The sequence below is a fragment of the Eriocheir sinensis genome, unplaced genomic scaffold (genome assembly GCF_024679095.1).
Source record: "Eriocheir sinensis breed Jianghai 21 unplaced genomic scaffold, ASM2467909v1 Scaffold148, whole genome shotgun sequence".
Classification (NCBI taxonomy): domain Eukaryota; kingdom Metazoa; phylum Arthropoda; class Malacostraca; order Decapoda; family Varunidae; genus Eriocheir; species Eriocheir sinensis.
In genome coordinates, this window is record NW_026110828.1 from 302,501 (window position 1) to 327,500 (window position 25,000).

General features: G+C 42.3%; 1 protein-coding gene across 1 annotated transcript in view; it reads right to left on the reverse strand.

Moving 5' to 3' along the window:
• The window catches only part of LOC126990187 (uncharacterized protein DDB_G0288805-like), a 140,766-nt gene that overhangs the window by 65,416 nt on the left and 50,350 nt on the right, over positions 1–25,000 (reverse strand). The window contains exon 3 of the mRNA XM_050848736.1: positions 24,797–24,856. Coding sequence (XP_050704693.1) covers positions 24,797–24,856 — 60 coding nt within the window. The remainder of the gene's footprint in view (positions 1–24,796; positions 24,857–25,000) is intronic.

The window sequence follows — 25,000 nt, forward strand, 5'->3', positions numbered from 1 at the left end:
ACGAAGGAAAAGAGAGAAAGAAATAATACACAAAAAAAAAAAATAAAAAAAGAGGAAACAAAGCAAAAGACCGAGAGAAAAAAAAATCACACATTCCCACACAAAACGAAGTGATTAATAAGAATAAAAATAATAATAATAAAAAAAAACATGACTCAAATAGACCCTTTAAACGCACAGAAAACTCACCCTTACTCTCTCTCTCTCTCTCTCTCTCTCTCTCTCTCTCTCTCTCTCTCTCTCTCTCTCAAAAAGCCTCTCCTTCAGACTCCTTCAACCAAATCAATAAATAAAGCTAATTTATCCTCACGTCCTTCGCTTCTTGAGGACTTCTTGGTCAATTTAACGGCGAGGACCCTGAGAATTGACCCCCACCACCCCCCGCTGACCCCCCTCCCTCCCCCTCCAACCTCCCCTCACTCCTCCCATCTCTTTCAGCATCCCCTCATCTCCCCTTCTCCCAGCCTCCCAGCATCACCCTCTCTCATCCCCCTTCCTCTCTGCCCCATTTCGCCCATTACATCCATTCATTCATCCTTCACTCCTCTTTCTCATTCCCCATTCCTTTCATCCACCTATTCCATACTCCTTCCACCACCGTCATTCCAATCCACATCCCTCTCTTCCTCCCCAATCGCCTTCTTCTCCCTTCCACATCTCTCTCCACATACTTCTCCCCTTCCTCATCCACCTTCTCCTCTTCTCACCCCCTCTCTTCTTCCCCAACTACTTCCTTCTCCCTGCTTCTCCACATCTCTCCTCTTTCACCAACCACCTTCTCCTTCCCCTCCTCCTCCCCCTTCAAGTCTTCGATGGGGTGGTGGTGGCCGTGGGAATCGAAGTGGGGGTGACGGTGCCCTATTGTCACGCCCTCAGCTTCAAGGACCTCCCCTCCTCCTCTTCCTCCTCCTCTTCTTAAGGGTGGTCTATTATGGCCTCATGTGACTCCCAGGTGGCGCCTCTTTCCTTCTCCTCCTCTTCCTTCTCTTTTTTGCCCAATAACTATGATGATGGTGGTGGTGGAGGTGATGATGATGATAATAGTAGTAGTAGTAGTAGTAGAAATTGTAATGAAAACCCCTATTTAACTTTTTTTTCTTTCTGTCCTTCTTTTCCCTGCAAGAGGTTTCCGATATCCCAAACTCTTTCACCACTTCCTCAGATGGACTCCAGATTTAAAAGCTTCTAATTCCCTTTGAACTACACCCTCCCGCCTACCTGTACGGACGAGGGGAAATAAATAAGCGATTAGGAAAAGGTATAATGACCGTGAAATTGATGGGTTAAAGGGATGACTATGACAGCAAATAAATTAAATATAAAATAAAACTAGTGGGGGTGAAATATTGAGTATCCCAGCGATAAAAATAAATCAAATAACCGAATAGAAAAAGAGGAAGAAGAGGAGGAAGAAGAGGGGAGTGAAGTGGATGAGGAGGAGGATTAAAAACTCTTTATTCATTCTCACGTTCATTAAGTGATGCCCAGAAATTAGGAGTATTGATTCCCTCTTCAAGGACTCCAAACACGTGATCAGGGAACCGAGGAAACAGGGATTAGACACGTACAAGACACGACTAAGCACGAATTTTACACGGACCCAAACACGTACCAACCAAGGACTTAACACGAACTCAAACTTACCACGGACGAAACACAGACAACACGGAATAAACACGTACTGAACAAAGACTAAGCAAGGACTGAACACGTACCAAACACGAACCGGACAAGAAATAAACAGGAACCGAACACGAACAACAAACGAACGAACCAATCCACGAAAATTAAATAAAAAAAAAACACTGACTGAAAATAGATTAAAAAAACACGAACCAAACAAAGATAAAACACAAACACAAACCAAAGAAAAAACACGTATCAAACAAGTCCAAAACACGAACTGAACACGTTTTAAACACACACAAACACACAAACACACACACAGAAATCCAACTGGTCCCTTTGCGGCTCTGTGACTCCTTAAAAAGCGGCGAGATAGAGGCGGACTGGCGCCCCCTGGCCTCCATGGCCCCATGAGCCCCTCCACCTTCACTCCTCCCCACCCCCACCCCAACCGCCGTGTCTATAATTTGATAACCAAACATAAAGGCTGAAGGAGGCGCTTTGGCACTTATTGGACCTTTGTGGACGTTTTGAGAGAGAGAGAGAGAGAGAGAGAGAGGACTGGCATTACCTCATTTCTCTCTCTTTATTCTCTTTTGTGTGATAATCTTTTCCTATTTTATCTTTGCTTGTTTTCTTGTTTTTTATTTGTTATCCATGAGAGAGAGAGAGAGAGAGAGAGAGAGAGAGAGAGAGAGAGAGAGAGACGGTGGGAAGATAGCTGATAGGACGCGATCAGCTGCTTTCCTCCTCCTCCTCCTCTTCCTCCTCTTCCTCCTCCTCCTCCTCCTCTTCCTCCTCCTCCTCCTCCTCCTCCTCGATGGCAAACATGCCTGGGAAATCTCTCTTCTCAAGCACCATCGAGAGTGTATGGAAAGTGAGGTTGGGAGAGGAAGGTGTAGGCGAGGAGGAGGAGGAGGAGGAGGAGGAGGAGGAAGAAAAAAAGGTGTTTGACGTGCCTATTGTTGGGTTAAGAGGCAAAAAGAGGAAAAATATTAAAAAAGAGGGAGGGAGAGATTCGACTATTTTTCCTCCCTTCCTTCCTTCCCTCCCTCCCTGTTCCTTCCCCTCCTCCAATGGCTTCCTTCCTTCCTTAATTCCCTCATATTTTCATCCTATTATATTTTGTTTGTGATAACGTGTGACTGAATGTAATGAGATATGAAGTGGAAGTACTCTCTCTCTCTCTCTCTCTCTCTCTCTCTCTCTCTCTCTCTCTCTCTCTCTCTCTCTCTCTCTCTCTCTCTCGTGGATAACAAATAAAAGACAAGAAAACAAGCAAAAGTAAAACAGGAAAAGATTATTACACAAAAGAGAAGAAAGAGACAGAAATGAGGTAATGCCAGATCTCTCTCTCTCTCTCTCTCTCTCTCTCTCTCTCTCTCTCTCTCTCTCTCTCTCTCTCTCTCTCTCTCTCATGATTGGCACCCGAGTCGGCAGTATTGGCACACGAACTATCGGTGACATGCGATGGCCGCTAGATGGCGTGACACGTTTGATCGCTGTACAATTTATTTCAAAGGGAGGAGGAGGAGGAGGAGGAGGGAGGAGGAGGAGGAGAGAGGGGGGAGTGCGTATAACAGGCATATCCACCAATCCAAATCTATCAATAGCAGTTCTCTTTTAATCCACTCGTAAGAAATATAAATAAAGAAAAAATGAAAAAAAAAAATCTAGGTATGATGATAAATAATATAAGAAAAGAAAAAAATGTAATGTTAAAGATGAGAAAATAGCGTAAAACAGACAAGTTATAGTAGTCATCATCATCATCATCATCAGCTGCTTCGTGATGGTGGTGGTGGTAGTGGTGGTGATGGTGGTGATGGTGGTGGTTTGTGTATTTGCGTTTATTCTCGTTTGACATTGATAGATTATTGTTTTTGTGTTGTTTTTTGCTTTGTGTGTGTGTGCGTGCGTGTGTGTGTGTGTGTGTGTGTGTGTGTGTGTGTGTGTGTACCTGGCCGCCGGCACACGAGTTATTGACAGGTAATTGATGCATGTTTCACGCTGCTTCATTGGCGATCAAAACTTTTCTCTCCATAAATCACATCACTTTGACACCTGTCCTCCGCCCCCTCACCCCCCCTTCACACCTGTTTCCCTTTCCCTTTTATTACCCCTCTCATCTCCCCCTTTACCCCTTTTATCTCCCCTCTTGCCCCTCCTCCCCTTCTTTCCAACACTCCCCCTACCCCTTATCACCCCCCCCCCTTCTTTGCCCCCTCCTCACCTCCTTCCCTTCCTCTCCCTTGTCGATAGCAACGTCACAACAAAACAACAGTGACAACAAGAGCTCAGTAGTAACAATGGTAGACTGTTGATGTTGATACTGTTTTTATTTATTGGTAACGATTGTGGTTTTATGACTCTACGGCGTGTTTTTTTTTACTGTTTATGTTAGCGATGTTATTTTGTAGAGGATTTGTCATTAGAAGAAAGAGAGGAGAGAAAGGGTTTATATATATGGAAGAAGATAAATGTATGATTGAAAATGAAATGGAAATAAGAAAAAGTTAAAAGAAGAAATATACCAAAGGAGGAAGATAAGACGAAGACGAAGAAGAAGAAGAAGAAGAAGAAGAAGAAGAAGAAGAAGACTAAACTGTAATAGAAAAAAAAGGAAAAGGTAAGAACAAAGTAAAATAATTCCAAGAAACTAGAAATAAACAAGTACAAAAACTACCGGAAAACACCTGTTATTTGATCTCTCTCTCTCTCTCTCTCTCTCTCTCTCTCTCTCTCTCTCTCTCTCTCTCTCTCTCTCTCTCTCTCTCTCTCTCTCTCTCTCTCTCTCTCTCTCTCTCAACAACATAACATCTACTTTCAAACACACACACACACACACACACACACACACACACACACACACACACCGGAAACTTAGTAGCATACACAACTTCGCTAAGACTCCAAACTTATGAATCACAAACTTCCTCACAAACTTTGGCTCACGCGGAAGTAGAAAGTTAATATAGGAATGAAGTTGTAGTGTTATAGAAACGAGGGATTGGAAGGCGATTCAAGTACTAGTTTGTCATTATGTCTTTTGTTGATGTTTACTTAATTTTCGTTTTTTTTTTTTTCATCGAATTTTGGCACTTATTTTCCTCTGTATCTTTCCTTTTTTTTCTTCTTTTGGGTGATTCATGTATAAGTTTGTCATTATCTCCTTTATTGGTGTTTACTTAATTTTCGTTTTTTCAATATTTTTTTCCCTCAAATTCTGCCACTATTTTTTTCCTCTATTTTTTTTCCATCAGTGTTTAGTCTTAAAAATTATCTGTTTTGACCTTGTACAAATTTGTTAGTATTCATTTGGGTTTTGTTTACTGATCACTGAGTGCTTTTTATCTTTTTATAATCTCCGGCAACATTTGTTTTATTTTGGCCAAACAAAATACAAAGAAAAAATCGAAAAAAAATCAATACAGAAACAATGTATGAGAATGTACCGATAAAAAAAACTGAGAAAGAGAAGGAAATTAAAATATGGAAGAGAAAGAAGGAAAATAAAAAATAAAAACATGGAAGGAGAGAAAATACAAAAGAAACAAAAAAAGAGAAAAACGAAGAAATATACAAACAAACAAACACAAACAAACACCACAACCCAAACTGTACTTTTACCACATACATTTTTTTATGAAAGAGGAAAAAAAGGGGAAAGGAGGAAGTCGACTAAAAATATATATAGCTATGTAAAAAAAAAATGCAGCTAAATGAAAATAAATAAAAGTGCGCGATAGTTTTGTGCATATTCGCGGTGCTTACGTGACCAGTAGAAGAAATAAATACAGGAAAAAATTGTAACATGATATCCACGTTTTCCATATTTCCCCTTTTTTTATAAACCTCGGAAATAAAACCAATACGAGTGTGAATGACCAGATTTCACGTTTTAGTTTTTTTTTTTTACTTTATTTTAATTTAGTTCGTTTTTTTACTCCCCTCTCGCACCTGGAATTCCATGTAAGTAGAATCCGATTACACTTGAAAGGTATCGAATCCTGTATTGAGTATTTTTTTGTGCATTTTTTAAAGTTTGTTATTATCTTTATTATTCTTATACTTCTTATACTTATTTTATACTTATTATTGTTTGGTCATTTCTTACTACTACTACTACTACTACTACTACTACTACTACTACTACTACTACTACTACCCTTAATACAATAGCAATCCTAAACAAATCAAAAGAAATAATCGCATCTATACACCTTTTAGCCTATCGATTTTCTCATTAAACCTTAAGAAACATTTATTAACAAACACCAACACACACTTTTACACACCTTTGCCTGCACCAACACACTAACATACATTATTCGGTTTAAATTTCCATGGCGTATAAGCCCCACCCATTTTTCTTTTTCAGTGGATATGATTGGTCAGCCCACAACCAAGCCACGCCCCATCTCCAACTCAGGCTGCATATGATTGGTGGATACTGGGAGAGGATGAATGTGATTGGCGGTTGGTCGGTTTATGTGGGCGTGGTTAAACTGTCTAGTTATTTTGAACATCGCATAGTTTCAAGTCAACGCTTCATAACATTAACTCCTATCATCCTGTTTCTTCTTTTTAGTTTCAACTCCACATAAAACGAGTTAAAGAGAGAGACGGAGAGAGAGAGAACAAAGGGGTTTCGATCCTATCTATAAAGTGTAGAGAGACAGACGATCCTCTATAAAAAGATCACCGTGGAACCCAAGTCGTTACTGTTGTGTCCCTCTGGCGGCGGGGAGACGCATTACTTACTTCGCTTGGACAGGGTGTTGAAACCTCTGGCAAGCGTGTTGGAATCTATGTCTATTGCTTTTGATCTTATTCTGTAGTCTAGTGTGTGTGTGTGTGTGTGTGTGTGTGTGTGTGTGTGTTCGTTTGTTTGTCTTGCTATAAGTAAAGGAAACAATGACAGGCTTGATAGTCGATGCTGACGGACAAATGACGGTGTTTGTGAACGAAGAAAGGTCACGAGAGAGAGAGAGAGAGAGAGAGGGGGCTGGTGACGTGGTGAAAGGAGGAGGAGGAGAAGGAGAAAAATAAAAATACTGATAGATAAAGAAAAATCAACCGAGAGAAACTAAACTTATACTACGAAAACTGACATATAGAAAAAGTAGTACAAAAGAGGGAAATTAGTTACAAATAAAGAGGAAAGAAAGAGAGAACAGGATAAGATACGAAAACAAAAAACAAGACTATTAACATCGAGCTCCCTCTCTCCAAACAAAAAAAAACAAAAAAAAAAAAACAGTAAACAAATAATAGGAGAAAACACAAATATAAAAACAGAAACCATGTATACTTGAAACCAATGCCAGCCCCTTAAAAAAAATATATATCCCTAAAAAAAAAAAAAAAAAAAATGTATGAATCTATGAGAGCTCCCCCTTCGAACCGTGTCAAGGGAAGGAAGGAGGAAGGACGCAAACCCCGAGTGGCGAAGAAAACGGAAGCCAATTAAGTTGACAATGACCAAGGACGTCCTGCTAACAGTGACCCTTATGGCCCCTCCCCCTACCCCTCACCCCCCATCACCACCCACCACCTCCACTCAACACCATCACTACCAATACCCACTTCCACCATCACCACCACCACCACCATCAAAACTTACGGCCCCTCCCTCCCCCTCTCTTCCACCCCCCCATCACCTCCACTCAACACCATCACTACCAATACCCACTTCCACCATCACCACCACCACGACGTACTAACACCATCATCACCACCACCACCACCATCAAAACTTACGGCCCCTCCCTCCCCCTCTCCTCCACCCCCCCATCACCTCCACTCAACACCATCACTACCAATACCCACTTCCACCATCACCACCACCACCATTACTGTCACAACCACCACCACCACCACCACTTCTTCTACTTTATCTTTTTATGTTGCGTAGAAGAATCTCTCTCTCTCTCTCTCTCTCTCTCTCTCTCTCTCTCTCTCTCTCTCTCTCTCTCTCTCTCTCTCTTATGATTCATGGGTATACAGAAAGACAAACCAGACGATGAAGGAGGAAAAAATCTGAATGAAAAATGTGTTTGTGTTCTGATATTGTGTGTGTGTGTGTGTGTGTGTGTGTGTGTGTGTGTGTGTTTGTTTAGGTCTTGTTTGGGTGGCTCATTGCTTTGTTTGCACACTTGTTTTCTCAACCTCTCAACTCACTGAATACTTATTGTTGTTGTTGTTATTGTCCTTGTTGTTGTTGTCATCATAACTCTACCACCCTTAACCTCACCATCATCTTTCTCTCCACCACAATCACCATCACCACCACAACCAAAATAGCTCACCTAACATACACTACTACTACTACTACTACTACTACTACTACTACCAGACGCCCATCACTATCACCACCATCATCATCACAATTTCCTTTCCTCATATGGCGTATAGTGACTGCTCTCTCTCTCTCTCTCTCTCTCTCTCTCTCTCTCTCTCTCTCTCTCTCTCTCGATCTTGGGACTCACATATCGAGGATTCATCTGCGCCATAACGAAAAGAGAAGATCGTTGGAGGAGGAGGAAGAGGAGGAGGAGGAGGAGGAGGAAGAGGAGAAGGAAGAGGAGGAGGAGGAGGAGGAGGAGGAGGAGGAGGAAGCAGGGGGAGAAAAGATACTCGTAATGGGAGGAGAGAGAAGGGAAATGAGATAAGTAGGGAGAGTGTGCGTCTGTGTTTATCAATTAATTTAACGTCTAAGGGAAGAACAATAGACAGAGGGAGGAGGAAAAAATTATCATAAGGGGAAGAGGGGGAGGAAAAAGGAGATAAAGACAAAAACAATAGACGGAGGTGAGGAAAAATAATCACCACAAAATAATGAATGAGAAAAAAAACGACATAATTTGCAGCTGGAAAAATAGAACGAGGATTTTTATTTATTTATTCCTGGAAGTGTGAAAAAAACGTGTATTTGTCGTGTTTTCCTTTTTGTAATATAATAATCACACTTTTTTTTCGTTCGTATTGGCGTGAGTTTGTATTTTTTTTAATTTTTCGTCTTCTAATACAATCATCACTTGAATAAAATAATAGCTAAGATTATGAAAAGTTGAGGAAGCGAGGAAAAATTATAAAGCTAATGACTGAAAATAAAATCAAACACAGGTAAGCGAGAATCAGTATGCCATGAACTGAAAGAATTAAATGAAAATAGCTCTTGAAAAATAGAACAAGGACTAACATTCAATACAACAATAGCTAAGATTATGAAAAGTTGTGGAAGTGAGGAAAAATGATAGACCTAGTGACTGGAAATAAAAACACAGGTAAGCGAGAATCAGTATGCAATAATCTGAGAGAATGAAATGAAAATAGCTCTTGAAAAATAGAACAAGGACTAACATTCAGTACAACAATAGCTAAGATTATGAAAAGTTGTGGAAGTGAGGAAAAATGATAGACCTAGTGACTGGAAATAAAAACACAGGTAAGCGAGAATCAGTATGCAATTAACTGAGAGAATGAAACGAAAATAGCTCCTGAAATGATAATAGATGAAGTTGAAGGACAGATTAAAACGGACCCTAAAATTAAAGTATAGAAATAGAAACAAAGAACTCAAAAATAGGAAAGTCAAATTAATCGCGAATCTAAAAAAAAAAAAAAAAGTTAGTGGGCATTAGAGGAAAAAAACTTGAAAATGTAAATGAAAAAAAAAGACAAGTGTGTGATTATAATATCAAAAAAGAGGAACGAAATAGAAAATAAAAAAAAGATAAAATTCACGACAACATTAAAAGGAAAAAAAAAGCAAGTGATGATTATAATATTAAAAAAAAAAGGAAAACACGACAAAAACACGTCTTTTTTCACACTTCCACGAATAAATAAATAAATAAATAAATCTAAGTCTGGGAATCATCTTTCTGAACTAGCTCAATTTTCACTAGGCCTATAATACCCTCTCACACCCCCCCCCCCCCCCCCCCAGTCCCTCTCACCCTTCCTCCATCACCCTATTCACTGCCTCTTCTCCCTCACACCCTTATCTTTATGGATCTTAGAAGCATCGTGGGGGAGAGTAGGGGTTCAACACTACACCCGGAGACCTCCTCCCTAACACCCTGACACCCTTAATGTTACACTTAGATCGCCCTTAATCCCTTATACCACCAACTAACTGTATGCCTCTCTCTCTCTCTCTGTTTGTGTGTGTGTGTGTGTGTGTGTGTGTGTGTGTGTGTGTGTGTGATTTCATGTGATGTCCGTGAGAATCTACTGAATGATGAGAGAGAGAGAGAGAGAGAGAGAGAGAGAGAAAGAGAATTACAAGGTGCAACATCCATAATGGTAACACTGTCAAACCTCAAACCACCACCAACAACCCCTCGCTTTGGCAACACTGGCAGCACTAAAAACCCACTCTATATCCTTAATAACAGGGCGGTAAGGGTCGATCGGCAACCTTGGTAACAGTGCCGCTCTAAGTGATGGGTGGCAGGGTGGCGGCTGGACTGGCAACACTGACGGGTGCCTCATTTCCTTGCCAGTGCCACCCACAGCGCCGCAGTGCCCGCCAGTGGCCCTCCGAGAGATAACGAGATGGTGGTGTCGGGGTAAGGGCTGTGAGATGTTCAGGAGGAGGAGGGGGAGGGGGGAGAGAGGGAAGGAGGAGGAAGCAAGAGATGGAGGTTAGGTATGGAATGGAGTGTGACTAAAGAGGAGTAGGAGGAGGAGGAGTAGGAGGGGTGAGAGAGGGAAGGAGTAGGAAGCAAAGGACGAAGGTGGTATTGAAGGAGTGTGAAAAAACAGGGGTATGAGGAGGAGGAGTAGGACAAAAAGGAGGAGGAGGAGGAGGGAGAGGGAGAAATGGAGTGGAGGTGGTATGGAGGGAGTGTGAATAAAGATGAGTAGGAGGAGGAGGAGGATAAAAAGGAGGAGGAGGAGGAGGGAGGGAGAGAAGGGTCGAGAAGGAAAAATAGAAGAAAGAGAAGGAGGGAAAGGAAAAGGAACGATAGGAGTATATATAAATAGAATTAGGAAGAGGAGGAAGAAGCTGAAAAGGAGGAGGAGGAAGAGAGGGAATAAGTAAACAAAAACAAAAGAAGGAAGAGAAGGAGGGAAGTATGAGGAAGAAGAAGAGAAGGAGAAGTAAAGAAGAGGGAAGGAGTAAGATACGAAGGAGCAATATTTCACAAGTAGGCCTACATAAACAGAAGAATAGGAGGAAGATTAGAAGAAGGGGAAAAAAGGAATAGAGGAGAAGGATAATAAGGAACAGTAAGACAAGAACCGATAACAAGAAACAGAAGATTAAGGAAAACGAAAAGAGGAAGTAGGAAAAATGGGAAAAGAAGAAGGGTGCGAGGAGGAAGAGGAGGAGGAGGAGGAGGAGGAGGAGGAGGAGGAGTGCTAAGGAAGAGAGATTGAAAAGTACATATTCTGTGGAGATAAACAAAACCTTTACTGCCACGACCGCAAGGTATGGACAGAGAGAGAGAGAGAGAGAGAGAGAGAGAGAGAGAGAGAGAACAACCACACTTACTTACCAATCACTCGGATCCTATGACATGAGAGAGGACATGACGCCGCTCTCTTCCTCTCCCTCTCTCCTGTCTCTGTGTCTCCCTCCTCCTACTCCTCTTCCTTTCCTCTTATCTCTCCATTCCCTGTTACTGCTCTCCTTTTCTCTTTTACTCTTGGTCTATCCCTTGTTTATTTTCTCCTCTTCCTCTTCCTCCTCTTCTTTCCTACTAACTTCTCTCCCTTTCCTTCCTTCTTTCGGTCTCTCTTCTCCCTCTCCTATTCCTCCTCTTGCTCCTCTCCCTCTTCTTATCTCATCTCTGTCTATCCTCGTTTCTTCTTCTCCTCTCCCTATTTCTTCTCTCTTTTCCCTCTTCCTCTTTTATTCTCATTTCTCTTTTCTTCCCATCTACTCTCTTTTCTTGTCTCCCTCTCCCTCTCTTCTTCGCTGGCTCTCGATTTTCTCTTCTCTCCCTCCTACCTTTCTTATCCCTCTCCATTCTCTTCCTTCCCTCCACATGCCCTCTACAACTCTGCATCTTCCTCTCTTCCTTCTCTTCTCCCTCCTTATCCACCTCCTTCTTTCAACCCTTCTCCATTTCTTCAAGACATTTTCAATACGTTAACATCATGTCCCTTATCAGTCCTTCACATTTAACATCTTCTTCCAATCCCTTTCAAAAGCCTTTCCTAGAATCCTTGTAAATATAAGACAACTGGCATTTCTTTCCTTCTTGTTCTTCTTATCATTAATATTCTTTTTCTTCGTAATATTAGTGATCGACCGTATGACCTTTCCGACCCTAACAAACTAATTTCTTAAGTTTCTTTGTAACAGTCTTTCATAACACATAATTTAGTGTCTAGCTAAAGGTCTTGATTTCCTGTGTGTGTGTGTGTGTGTGTGTGTGTGTGTGTGTGTGTGTGCTGCCAGCTTGCGTAACCTTTTCTTGGGGCATTCAGGGACCAGAGTTGCCAAGTGGAGATGAAACGCCTCCCCGGGTGGTTGCAGGAGACGAGAGTTGCTTCGCCCATTCAGAATCAATCGATCAATTAGTGCTTCGTTCCTGGCTTCAGTGTTCCTTCAGTGCTTCGTTGTCAAGGCTCGAAGCGGGTGGCGGCAGGATATATTGCGTAAGCCAGAGAGAGAGAGAGAGAGATGGTGGGTGTTTAAGTTAAGTTTTTCACGTTCTTTTCACATCCTTTCTTAAATCCTTGTTGTCTGAGGTCATCACTAAACTGAATACAAGAAGAAGAAGAAGAAGAAGAAGAAGAGGACGAGGAGGAGTAGGAGGAGGCAGAAGAATTAGAACAAAAAACAGGATGAAAAGAAAGCGAAGAACAAGAAGACGATAGGGATGAAAAAGGAGAAATGAAGAAGAAATATAAGAAAGAAGAAGTGGTAGACGTAGTTGAAGAAGGAGAACAACAACAACAACAACAACAACAACAAAACCACAACCTACAACCTTTCCAAACCTCAAGACACTTTCCCTTTAATATAAAAAAACGAAAGTTAAGAAAAAAAAGCATCAGACAAACGATAGGATACCAAACCACACACTTCCTGCTTAGAGGCGATAAGAAGGGAGAGAGGGGGAGAGGGAGGGAGAGGGAGGAAGGGAGGGAGGGAGGGAGAGAGGGAGGGATTTACCTGTCCAATACCTGATCACTTCCTCATATAAAGTATCAGTAACCCCCCACCCCACCTCTCTCTCTCTCTCTCTCTCTCTCTCTCTCTCTCTCTCTCTCTCTCTCAAGATCTAAGGAGCCGCCGTGACTTATTAAAAAAAAAAAGTGTTAAGACGAAATGATGTGTGTGTGTGTGTGTGTGTGTGTGTGTGTGTGTGTGTGTGTGTGTGTGTGTGTGCTTAAATTAGAAGGTAAATATGGCTGAACAAATACAAAACAAGAAAACAGAGAGAGAGAGAGAGAGAGAGAGAGAGAGAGAGAGAGAGAGAGAGAGAGAGAGAGAGAGAGAGAGAGAGAGAGAGAGAGAGAATAAAGTAAAATAAATTACACAAATAAAAAAAAAAATACATCTGATATATAATAGATAATACAGTTAAGAAAGAAAGAAAGAAAGAAAGAAAGATGAAAGAAAGAAAAACAGGATAATCTGTAGCGTGATAAACACACACACACACACACACACACACACACACGAACACGAACACGCAACTACTAGTGTTTCGTAAAAGATCCGATTCGTAACACATACTTAGAGGGATTAATGGAAAACTTGGGCTCACATTACAGGAGGAGGAGGAGGAGGAGGAGGAGGAGAGGAGCATGGAGAACAAGTATAAGGAGGGAGGCAAAAAGAAGCTAACCCACAGACACGCGTTAAGTCGATACTCCCATTGATGTTACACGGTTAGATGAGCCTTACGGATGCTGCGGAGGGCGTGAGATGAGGGAGATGAGTGGAGATGAGGGAGATGAGTCACTGGAGTCTCCATTCTGAGCCCCGACATCCGGCCATTAGCATTAAGGGTGAAAATACTTGTCCTTAGTATGCTTCATTTTCCTTAGTGACGTGATGTGCGCTCTCTCTCTCTCTCTCTCTCTCTCTCTCTCTCTCTCTCTCTCTCTCTCTCTCTCTCTCTCTCTCTCTCTCTCTCTCTCTCTCTCAGCGTGTTTGTTGCTCTGACTTTCACAGTTCAGTGGATATGTTGAGGAGGAGGAGGAGGAGGAGAAGTAGGAGGAGGAGGAGGAGGAGGAGGAGGAGGAGGAGGAGGAAAAGTAGGAGGAGGAGGAGGAGGAGGAGGAAAAGTAGGAGGAGGAGGAGGAGGAGGAGGAAAAGTAGGAGGAGGAGGAGGAGGAGGAGGAGGAGGAGGAGGAGGAGAACTACAGATAAATGAGAATACAATTTGTTGAAGAAAATGTAAATAAATAAGACGGATTAAAAAAAGAAAGAAAAAGAAACATTACATTTGTCTTTATCAGTAAAACACAATGACAGAAAAAAATGAAAAAAAACAAACCAAACTAAAACAAGAAGAAAAACACAAACAAAACAAAGAACGAAAAAAAAAAACAATAAATCACTAGAGAACAAAAATAAAAAATAAAAATAAACATTACATTTGTCTATCAGTGAGAGAACACAATGACAGAAAAAAAAGAAAAACAAAAACACTAAAACAAAAAGAAAATAAACAAACACAAACAAAACAAAGAACGAAAAAAAAACAATAAATCACTAGAGAAAAAAAAACACACAGGTAACTTTTTTTCCCTTTTTTTCCTGCTTGCCACGATTCATTACCTGGAGTCCTTTTTTTTATTCATTTTCCCTCCGTATCAACCCCCCCCCCTTACTCCCTCTCCCTCTCCCCTTACCCCCTTACCTCCCTTCCTCCTCCTTCCCCCTTCTTTCCTTAACATCCCTTACTTTCCCTTTCTCCCTTCCATCTCCCCCTCCCCATCCCTCCCTAACCTTCCTTTACCTTTCCTTACCCCTCCTTCCCCTAACCTCCCTTTCTCCCCTTTATCTCCTCCCCTTCCCCCTACCTTTCCCTAACCTCCCTTTTTCCCCTTCATCTCCTCCCCTTCCCTCCCTAACCTTCCCTCACCTCCCCTTACTCCTCCTTCCCCTATCTTTCCCTGACCTCCCTTACCTTCATTTCTCCCCTCCATCTCCCACTCCCCTTCCCTCCCTCACCTTCACCTACCTGCCCTTCCCCCTCCTTCCCCTATCTTTCCCTCTTCCCTTTCTCCCCTCCATCTCCCCCTCCATTTTCCTCCTTACCCTCGTTGTCTCCCCTTAACCCCTGCTTCCTCCCCTAACCTTCCTTACCTTCCCTCCTTACCCTCCCCTTACCCCCTTCCTCCTCCTCTTCCCCTCCTCCTCCCTAACCTAACCTAACCTCCCCTGCAAATTTGTCTCTGCAGTTCCTCGTATTCTTTTTTCACCCAACCCAACCCTACCTCAATCCACCCCTCCCCTCTTCTCCCCTTAAGCCCCCCTCCCCTTAACCCTCCTCCTTCCCCCATACGACCTACACCCTCTCCTAACCCTTCCCTATACAGTACCCCCTTCGTCTACCCCCTTATCCTTCCTATTCACTAACTTTTCACTCCCTCCCCCTCGCACCCTCCTCCCCCCTCTCGTAGTCGGCGTGAAAGCGTGTGATTTTAACCTCATTTGAATACACTGGAGCATTCGCCACCTCGCCTCCCGATGAATATGCATTAGCGCTGAAGTTTATTAGTACAGGAACGTAGCGACGACGAGGACCCGGCCAGACTTTTGCATTACCGCCACCACCACCCCCACCCCCCCCACCACCACCCCCCCCACCACCACCACCACCGCCATTACAACACCACAACGCCACCGATACTACTGTTGCTCCTCCTCCTCCTCCTACTACTACTACTACTACTACTACTATTACTACAGTGGTTCTTTGCGGGAGTGTTGGTATAAAGGTTTTGTTGTTGATGTTTTTTTTTTTTTAACAACAAAGGAGACAGCTCAAGGGCACACAAAAAAAGGAAACAATAATAAAAAAAAGCCCGCTACTCGCTGCTCCTAAAAAAAAGAGAATCAAAAGAGGTGGCTGCAAGAGAGGTCAATTTCGGCTACTACTACTACTACTACTACTACTACTACTATTATTTCTTCTCTAGTTTATTCCCACTAACTCCTTTCATATTCCACTATTCGCCTTTCTTTATTTTTTTTCTATACCCATTTTCCTCCTCTTCGTAATCATTTCATTTTCCTGTTTTCCTTTCTCTCTCTCTACTTTTGTTTCGTTTTTACCTCTTTTTTTAATATTTTTCCTGTCAGTTTTAATTAATTCCTTTTCCTTCTACTTTTCGCCTTCCTTTATTTCATTTTTTTTCTATACCCATTTTCCTCCTCTTCGTAATCAGTTTATTTTCCTGTTTTCCTTTTTCTCTCTCTACTTCTCTTTCGTTTTTACCTCCTTTTTTATTTATTTTTGCAGTCAGTTTTAATTCATCCCTTTTCCATCTACTTTTTTTTCTCCTCTCAACACTATCTTCTTCCTCATCTGCTTTTTTTCCCCTTCTTCCTCTCCCTCCCTTACCTATCCCAGCCCACACTCTTCCTTTCTCACCCTCCCTCCTCCTCTTCCTCCTCCTCCTCCTCCTCTTCCTCCTCCTCCTCGTCTCAAAGAAGGAAGAGAGGGATGGACAAACAGTGCGGTGGATTACGCTACACTCTGCGGTGGATTTGAAATAAGTGACAGGATGGGAAAGGAAGGGAAGGGAAGGGAAGGGAAAGAGGAGGGAAAGGGGGCGACACGGGGATTAGGTAGGGAGGATGTGGTGGAGGTGGGGGACGTTAAAAAAAAAAAAAATAATAATAATAATAAAAAAAAAAGTTAATGTATTCAGAATGACATTGAAATATGGATAAATGAGATAAGAAAACACAGGATACGTAAAAATAGACATGATAAACGAAAGAACACAAAGCAATTGATGTAACTTATATGGAAATGACAAAGAGGACGAGGAGGACGAGGAGGAGGAGGAGGAAGAGGAGGAGGAGGAGGAGGGTAAAAGGAGAGGGTACATTTGTGTGGGTGAAGGGATTATGGGTACGGAGGAGGAGGAGGAGGAGGAGGAGGAGGAGGAAAAATAAGACACGTTAAAAGAGAATTAAGACCAGACAAAACAAAACAAAGAGAAATGGAAGACGAGGAGGAGAAGAAAGAAGAGGAGGAAGAGGAGGAGGAAGAGGAGGAGGAGGAGCCATATTTAGATAGTGACTGTGATAGGCCCTTTGCCACGATCACTATCGCGAATTTTGAGGAACAGAAGAGAAAAGGGAAAGTGAAAAAATAGTGAAAATGAAAGTGAGTGTGACCGAGGCGAGGTGGATGGACTGAAAATGAGATGATGGTGATGATGATGACGAACACGCTAATGGATAATGAAAACTACAAATATGAACACAGGAAAATGACGTCATGAAGGTGATAATGAATAGATAATGATGAAAAAGTTAAGAAAAAAGAAATGTAAATGATGGTGATGATTGTGATGTTTGTGATAGTGAAGATGATGGTGATGATGGTGGTGAGAGTGATGTTCGTGATAGTGAAGAGAATGGTGATGATATTGGTGGTGATGGTGATGATAGTGATGTTTGTGATAGTGAAGAGAATGGTGATGATGGTATTGGTGGTGATGGTGATGATGATAGTGATGTTTGTGATAGTGAAGAGACTGGTGATGGTGATGATGGTGGTGATGGTGGTGTTGACAGTAACGTTTGTGATTGTGAAGATGATGGTGATGATATTGGTGGTGATGGTGATGATGGTGATGAAGATGGTGATAATAGTGATGATTCAGGACACTTTCTTGGACGGGGTTTTACAATTTCCTTTGTTTGTTTGTCTATCTCTCGGAGGCCACGTGAGTCTATTGGTATTTCCTTCCATCTCCTCCTCCTCCTCCTCCTCCTCCTCCTCCTCCTCCTCCTCCTCCTCCTCCTCCTCCTCCACCTCCTCTCTTTCTCTGTGTTTTCTCTTGTCATCTTGTATTTATTTTAACATATTACAACATATCATTTTTGTTATCATTATTATTATTATTATTATTATTATTATTATTATTATTACTATTATTATCAAGTTTTCATATTACGTCATTTATTATTTTTTTCTACTCATTCTTTTTCTGCTGTATTATTTTTTTCTTTCTTTCTGTACAACATTTAGTTTTCCTCCTCCTCCTCCTCTTCTTCCTCTTTTTCCTCCTCCTCCTCCTCCCCTCCCCGCCACGGTTCTCACATTTCTATAACTCCTTCAAATCCTTCCTCCCCTCTCTCCCTTCCTCCCCTCTCCCTCCCTTTCACTCCTCTTACTTTCAATATTCCTTCCACTACCATCAATATGCACTTTTCTTTTCCTCTTCTTCCTCCTCCTCCTCCTCCAATCACACACCTTTCCTCCTCCAATCAGTGGTTACCTGAGAGCCGTACAGATTTTCCTACCTTTCCCACGCTCTTTCTCTCCTCACCTGCCAAGTCAGAGTCAACCCTTCCCCTGCCTTCCTTTCCTTGCCTTTCCTTCCCTTTCCTTTCTGTTTTCCTGCTTCTTTTTCCTTCATTTTCTTCCCTTTCTCTTCCTGTTTCCTTTTCCTTCCCTTTCCTTTCTCTTTTCCTGCTTCCCTTTCCTTAATTTCCTTCCCTTTTCTTTCCTTTCCTTTCTCTTCCTGCTTCATTTTCCTTCCTTTCCTTTCCTCTCTCTCTCTCTCTCTCTCTCTCTCTCTCTCTCTCTCTCTCTCTCTCTCTCTCTCTCTCTCTCTCTCTCTCTCTCTCTCTCTCTCTCTCCGTCTTCCTTTCCATCCTTTCCATCATTCTTCTTTTGTTCTGCCTCTCTTCTCCTTCTCATCCCATCTCTCTCTTTTCCCATCACTTCCTCTTCCTCTATCTCCCTCTTACTGTCTCTCTCTCCCTCCTCCCTCCCCAGGCCGATAAGGAGCACTATGCATTCCTCGGCCACAATACACTCGCCCTAACGTGCCTGTTACGGAGACAATGCCGCGATAAGTGAGTGCCGTTAAGTCGCTGCTGCTCGCTGTCACCCGCTCTCCGACACTCCATTCCCCGCGCGCACACTCTCTCTCTCTCTCTCTCTCTCTCTCTCTCTCTCTCTCTCTCTCTCTCTGTCTTCCTTTCCATCTTTCATTCAACCATTCTCCTTTTGTACCGTCTTTCTCTTTTTCTGTATCTCACAACTAGGTAAATACACACACACACACACACACACACACACACACACACACACACACACACTCGGACTGAATGTATGAATAAAGTGGAGGAGAGAAAAGGAGGGAGAGAAGAAGGAAGGGGAGTGAGGTAAAAAAAAAAGAAGGAAAAGGAAGAAATACAACAGGTAGACAGATTTTGACCTTTTTTTTCCTTTATATACTAATTCGTTACTAATTCTTTCATCTTCTTTTTATTCATGTTTTATCCACGTCTTTTTCACTATCTCTCCTTTCTTCACGTTTTCCTTCTCCTCTTCGTCTAATCTTTATCACCTCTTCTCTCCATTATCTTCCTCCTCTTCTTCTCCCCTTCATATCTCTTATCATTCTCTTCCTTCCTATCATTTTCACACCTTTCCTACTTCTCCTATTCTTCCTCTTCACTTTCTATCCCTTCCATATTTCACCTTCCCTCCTCCTCCTCCTCTTCTTCTCCCCTTCATATCTCTTATCATTCTTTTCCTTCCTATCATTTTCACACCTTTCCTACTTCTCCTATTCTTCCTCTTCACTTCAACTTCCCTCCTCCTCCTCCTCCTCCTCCTCCTCCTCCTCCTCCTGGAACATACGAGCGAGGATAAACGAGCCGTGTAAACTCTCGTAGGCGCAGATTACGAGTTTGTGTTGATTCCTTTGTAAATACGAGCGCACGAGAAAGGACTCTGAGTTACCTGACTACTAATAAAGACCGCCAGGTGAGGTACGGGGGCCATGGCTCACCTGCACACCTGTAATAGACCTGAGATAAACACCTGGACAGAGAGAGAGAGAGAGAGAGAGAGAGAGAGAGAGAGAGAGAGAGAGAGAGAAGGGGGGGGGGGTACATCAGGGAGGCAGCCAGCAAAATCAACAAAGAGATAAGAGAAAAGTGGATGAAACCTACAATCACGTGTGGATAGCCCTGCGGGTGGAGGAGGAGGAGGAGGAGGAGGAGTGGAGTGGGTATCAACAAGGTAAGGTGGATGAGGGCTGCCCACGATACCCTCCCTTCCCCTTCCTCCCTTCTCTCCACATCAAGGGAAGGGAAGGGGAGGGATGGTGACGGAACACAAGTGGAAAAGTAGCTATGGTGTGGAGCCTAAAAATAGATTGAGGGAGAGAGAGAGGGAGGGAGAGAAGGAGGGAAGGGTAGAGAACATGGAGGCAAAAAAAGGGTATAGGAAGGAGAGAAGGAGGGTATGTAGAGGGAAGGAAGGATGGAGGGAAGGAGGGAGAGTGGAGAACAGGGAGGGAAAAAGGGGGTTAAGAAAAGAGGGAGTAAAGGGAAGAGAGAGGAAGAAATGGAAGGAAATGGGAGAAGGGTATGAGAGGGAAGGAGGAATAATGACAGATAAAGGAAGATAGGAATAAGGAGAAAGGAAAGAAAGGAGGAGAAGAGGATGTGGAGAAAGAGGAGGAAAGGAAGAAAAGATGGAAGAATGAATGAAGGAATAGAAGAAGGAGAAGAGAAGGAGCAGGAGGATGAAGTGGAGGAAGAGAAAGATAGGGAAGAAGGGAAGGGATGAAAGAAGTGGAGGAGTTGAGGAAGAAAAAATAATAGATAGAAAGGAGAGGAAGATGAAGTGGAGGATTTAAAAGATGGATGGAGGGGAGGGGCAGAAGTGGAGGGAAGGGTGGAGAGGTGGAGGAAAGGGGTGGAGAGACAGTTCTTAATCACCAGGACAATAAATGGAAGTTCTGAGTCACTATTCATGTATAAACAGAGGTCACGTTCTCTCTCTCTCTCTCTCTCTCTCTCTCTCTCTCTCTCTCTCTCTCTCTCTCTCTCTCTCCGCCATCTGCTGTCTCAATTTAAACCATTATTTGCGTCCTTTTCCAACTAAAATAAATTGCATCCATTATTTTCTACTCATTCCTTTTCTTTTTTTATTCTTTTTTATATATATATTTAACGACTTTTATTTTCTTCGTGTGTGTGTGTGTGTGTGTGTGTGTGTGTGTGTGTGTGTGTGTGTGTGTGTGTGTGTGTGTGATACTTTGTCGCTCTTGCATAAGTTAAGTAATTCTACAAACTCCTTCTTATTCATCTTTCTTCATAATTATTTCCTACTGTTCTTCTTTACTCTTCTTTACTCTTCTTCATCTTCTTTGTTTACTTGATCTTCCATTTAACATCTCTCCCTTTCCTCTTACTCCTCTTCCTCTTCCTCTTCCTCCTCTTCATGACTCTTATCCATTCCTCCTCAATTTACTCATCATCCTTGTTCATCCTCACCAGTTTTTGTCACACTTATCCTCCTCCTCCTCCTCCTCCTCCTCCTCCTCCTCCTCCGCCACCTACACTCAATCGCCTTCCTTCTCGTTTTTTGTGTGGGTGACTAACTCGGTCAATTGGGTCAATCTGTTAAGTCTGCACCACCACCACCATCACCACCATCACCACCACCCAACACCACCAGTCAACACCATTACCACTGATCACATTCACCACCACTACCACTAACACCTCCCTACCATCACCACTACTTTCACCACCACCCTCAACACCACTACTGATCACCACCACCACCACCATCACTACTACACCGAACGTATCATCACCACCACCATAATCACTACCACGCAACCACACTGGGAATTACCTCTTATGATGTCACCACCACCATCATCATCACCACTTCCACTAGTCAACACCACCTCCACCACCACCACTAGTAGACACCACCTATTCCACATCACTCAACACCACCTGCAACACCATCACCACCACCAATCACCACCATCTTCAACAACACTATCTATAAATCGATGTCATTCAGAGAGATACTAATCATTAACCATCACCATTATCACCATCATTATCACCAAAATCACCTCCATTACTTCACCACCACTGAGCCAAGACACACACACACACACACACACACGTACACACACAAACATACGCACACCACCACCACCACCACCACCACCTCGCTATCACCATCTGTAACTGTTTCGTGCTTTCAACTTTTGCCTAAATTATCAACAGAAAAAAAGGTGATAATTAAGTGTTTATCAGGTGAGTCAAAGCAAATATTTAGTCTGGTTTAATCTGATCTTAATTACTTTCTATATCAGTCTTAATGCTCCTCCTTCTTCTCCTCCTCCTCCTCTTCTTCCTCCTCCTCCTCCTCTTCCTCTTCCAAGAAACAATGCAAGTCTCAAGGAGCGCCTGACATATTGAAATGGTTAAAACACTCATAATTCTTAGGAGGAAAAAAGTTAAGTGCATTATTTTTATTTTTTGTGCGTGTTAAAGCGAGAGCGAGCGAGCGAGAGAGAGAGAGAGAGAGAGAGAGAGAGATTCATTACCTTCATTCTTCCTGGTTCAAGAATAACCCTTCGTCTCAACCTCACTGTCAGCTGATTCTACAACAACAACAACCACAACAACAACAGCAACAACAACAACAACTACTACAGCCACTAATTTACGCTTGACAATGCTTTCCTCTATTCCCACAACCTCCTCTTCCTCCTCCTCCTCCTCCTCCTCCTCCATGACCACCCTTCCTTCCCTCTGTCCTTTCTTCCTTCATAAATGTCTGAGAAATTTGAATATGCCAGTGGAAAGGGAAGTCATATATTACGCCCTCCATCTCTCCTTCCCTCCCTTCCTCCATCATACAGGGAGAGGGAGGGAGGGAAGGGAGAGTAAGGAGGAATGTAACTCAGGGCACAGAGGGAATTGTGGGAGAGAGAAAAAGGGGGTGAGGGGAATGTGTGTGTCTGTGTGTGCGTGTCTGGCAAGGGGAAAGGGTTGATGGAGGAGAGGAAAGGGAGAGAGGGAGGGAAGGGAAGGGAGGGAAATGAAGGTGAATGTGAGGGGAAAGAAAGGAAGAGTATGGTAGAGATAAGGGTAATGCTATGAGATAAGAGAGAGAGAGAGAGAGAGAGAGAGAGAGAGAGAGAGAGAGAGAGAGAGAGAGAGAGAGAGAGAGAGAGAATTTTTTTTCTTTCTCACGGTGCAAGTTTCGACCTGACATGATGTTTTGATTTCATTTTCCAAACAGAAGTTGACAAAAAATAAAACACGAAAGAAAAAGTAATAAAAAATAGTAAAAAAAGACGAAAAAAAAAGAAAATCCTACGACATGTTTACTCGATTTCTTTCTTTCTTTCTTTATTTGTTTGTTAGTGATTATTTACGTATACATGATTAGAGAGAGAGAGAGAGAGAGAGAGAGAGAGAGCGCAGAACGACAGTCTTTTCACACGTATTAAAATGTCTGTTCTTTTTTACTCTCCGTTGCTGAATCATTCATCCCCTCTTTCCCTCCTCCCCTCCCCCACCCCCACCCCCACCCCGCCAGTAGGCCTAGACAAACCTAAACACACCACAACGCACTCAAGACAAAGAATAATGTCGCGAGAGAGAGAGAGAGAGAGAGAGAGAGAGAGATAGAGAGAGAGAGAGAGAGTGTAACGTATTTCATCTTTTAGCGTGTCATTCGTAACACAATCCATCTTAGAATTAACCTCTCCCTCCTCTCTCTCTCTCTCCTCCGTGGGAAGCGTCCTCCTACACTTCTATGCTAATGAAGTGAGTCTTGGAGGTTTGAGAGAGAGCAGAGAACAGTGGCAGAGAGAGAGAGAGAGAGAGAGAGAGAGACAATATGGGAATGTTAATGACAGAGATGGATGGTGAGAGACGAGGAAGAGACGAAGAGAAGGAGATAATATGTAACAGAGGATAATAAACGAAAAAAATAATGGAAGTAACATGAGACGAAATTGAAAACATGCCCTTAAAAATATATATACCTTAAATTAGCCGCTGTCAGAAATATACATAGAAAAAAAAGGAGTAATGGAAACGAAGAGGAGATAATAAGAAATTGTAGATAATGAACGAAAAAAAAAATGAAAGCAATATAGGATGAAAACATTGAAAACTTACCTCAGAAAATACCTTAAATTAACAGTTGTCAGGATTATATATAAGAAAAAGACAAAATATATAAGAAATAGAGAAAAAGAACAAGAAAATATGGAAGAAATTGATAGATACTTAAATGACTTAGACCAGAAGAAAATAAAACATACTTAACAATTGAAAAAAAGAGGAAATGAACGAAACACATAATTAGAAAGAAAAAAAGAATAAAAAGAATAAAAAAAGATAACAGAGGAGACATACTGAAACTGACGCAAAAAAAATACAAAAAAAAAAAATACAAATACAGATACAAGGAAATACATAAAAGAAAGAAAGAAAGAAAAAAGGAAAGAAAAACAGAAATACAGAAAGAAAGAAAGAAAGAGAGAGAAGGTGAGAAATCAATACAAAAAATAGCAATAGGCGAACACAATGAGACGGATATATATGAAAACAGAAAACAAGCAGATTCTAAACAAAGCAAGAGTGAGTAAGGGCAAAAACAAGAGTGAGAGTGAGTAAGAGGGTGAGTCAGCGAGGGAGGGAGACATCGCTAAACAGGAGCAAGAGGAAGCACAATAAACAAGAGGAACAACCCAGCCAAGAGTGCCAAGAGGAAAGAGTAAAGAGGGAAGGAGGGAAGAGTAGAAAATGGAGGAATAGATGAAAGAGGGAAGGATGAATGAAGGAAAACATGGAAAACTAAACGAAGAGAAAGAAAGAGGAAGAGAAGAGGAGAAGAGGAAAGGGAGAAGAAATAAGAGGAAAACAATGCAAAATAAAAAAAGGAAGGAGAGAGGGAGAAGAAAGATGAAAAGGAGAAGATAGGGAGAGTAGATAATAAGAGGAAAGAAATAAGAAAAGGGAAGGAAAACAATGGGAAACGAAAACGAAAGACGAAAGGAGAGGAAAAAAGGGGAAAGTAGACAATAAGGGAAGGAAAACAATGGGAAACAAAACGAGGGAGAGAGAGAGAGAGGAGAGAAAGATAGAGAGGAGTGCCAAGAGTGCCTCGGAGTGCCGCATGCCCCGGAAGGAATATAATGGCAAGCCACTTACTTCTGCTGCTTCTTTAAGTGAGAGAGATGTGGCAGAGCTGAGTATCGAAGCTCCACGTACCTGGGGAAGAGAGGGGCAGGTGAGCACAGGTAAGGTCAGGTGAGTACAGGTGTTTGATTTTTTACTTATTTATTTATTTTTACGGTACAAGGAGCAACTCAAGGGCAACAAAAAGAAAGGGTAGGAAAGAAAGGCCCGCTAATC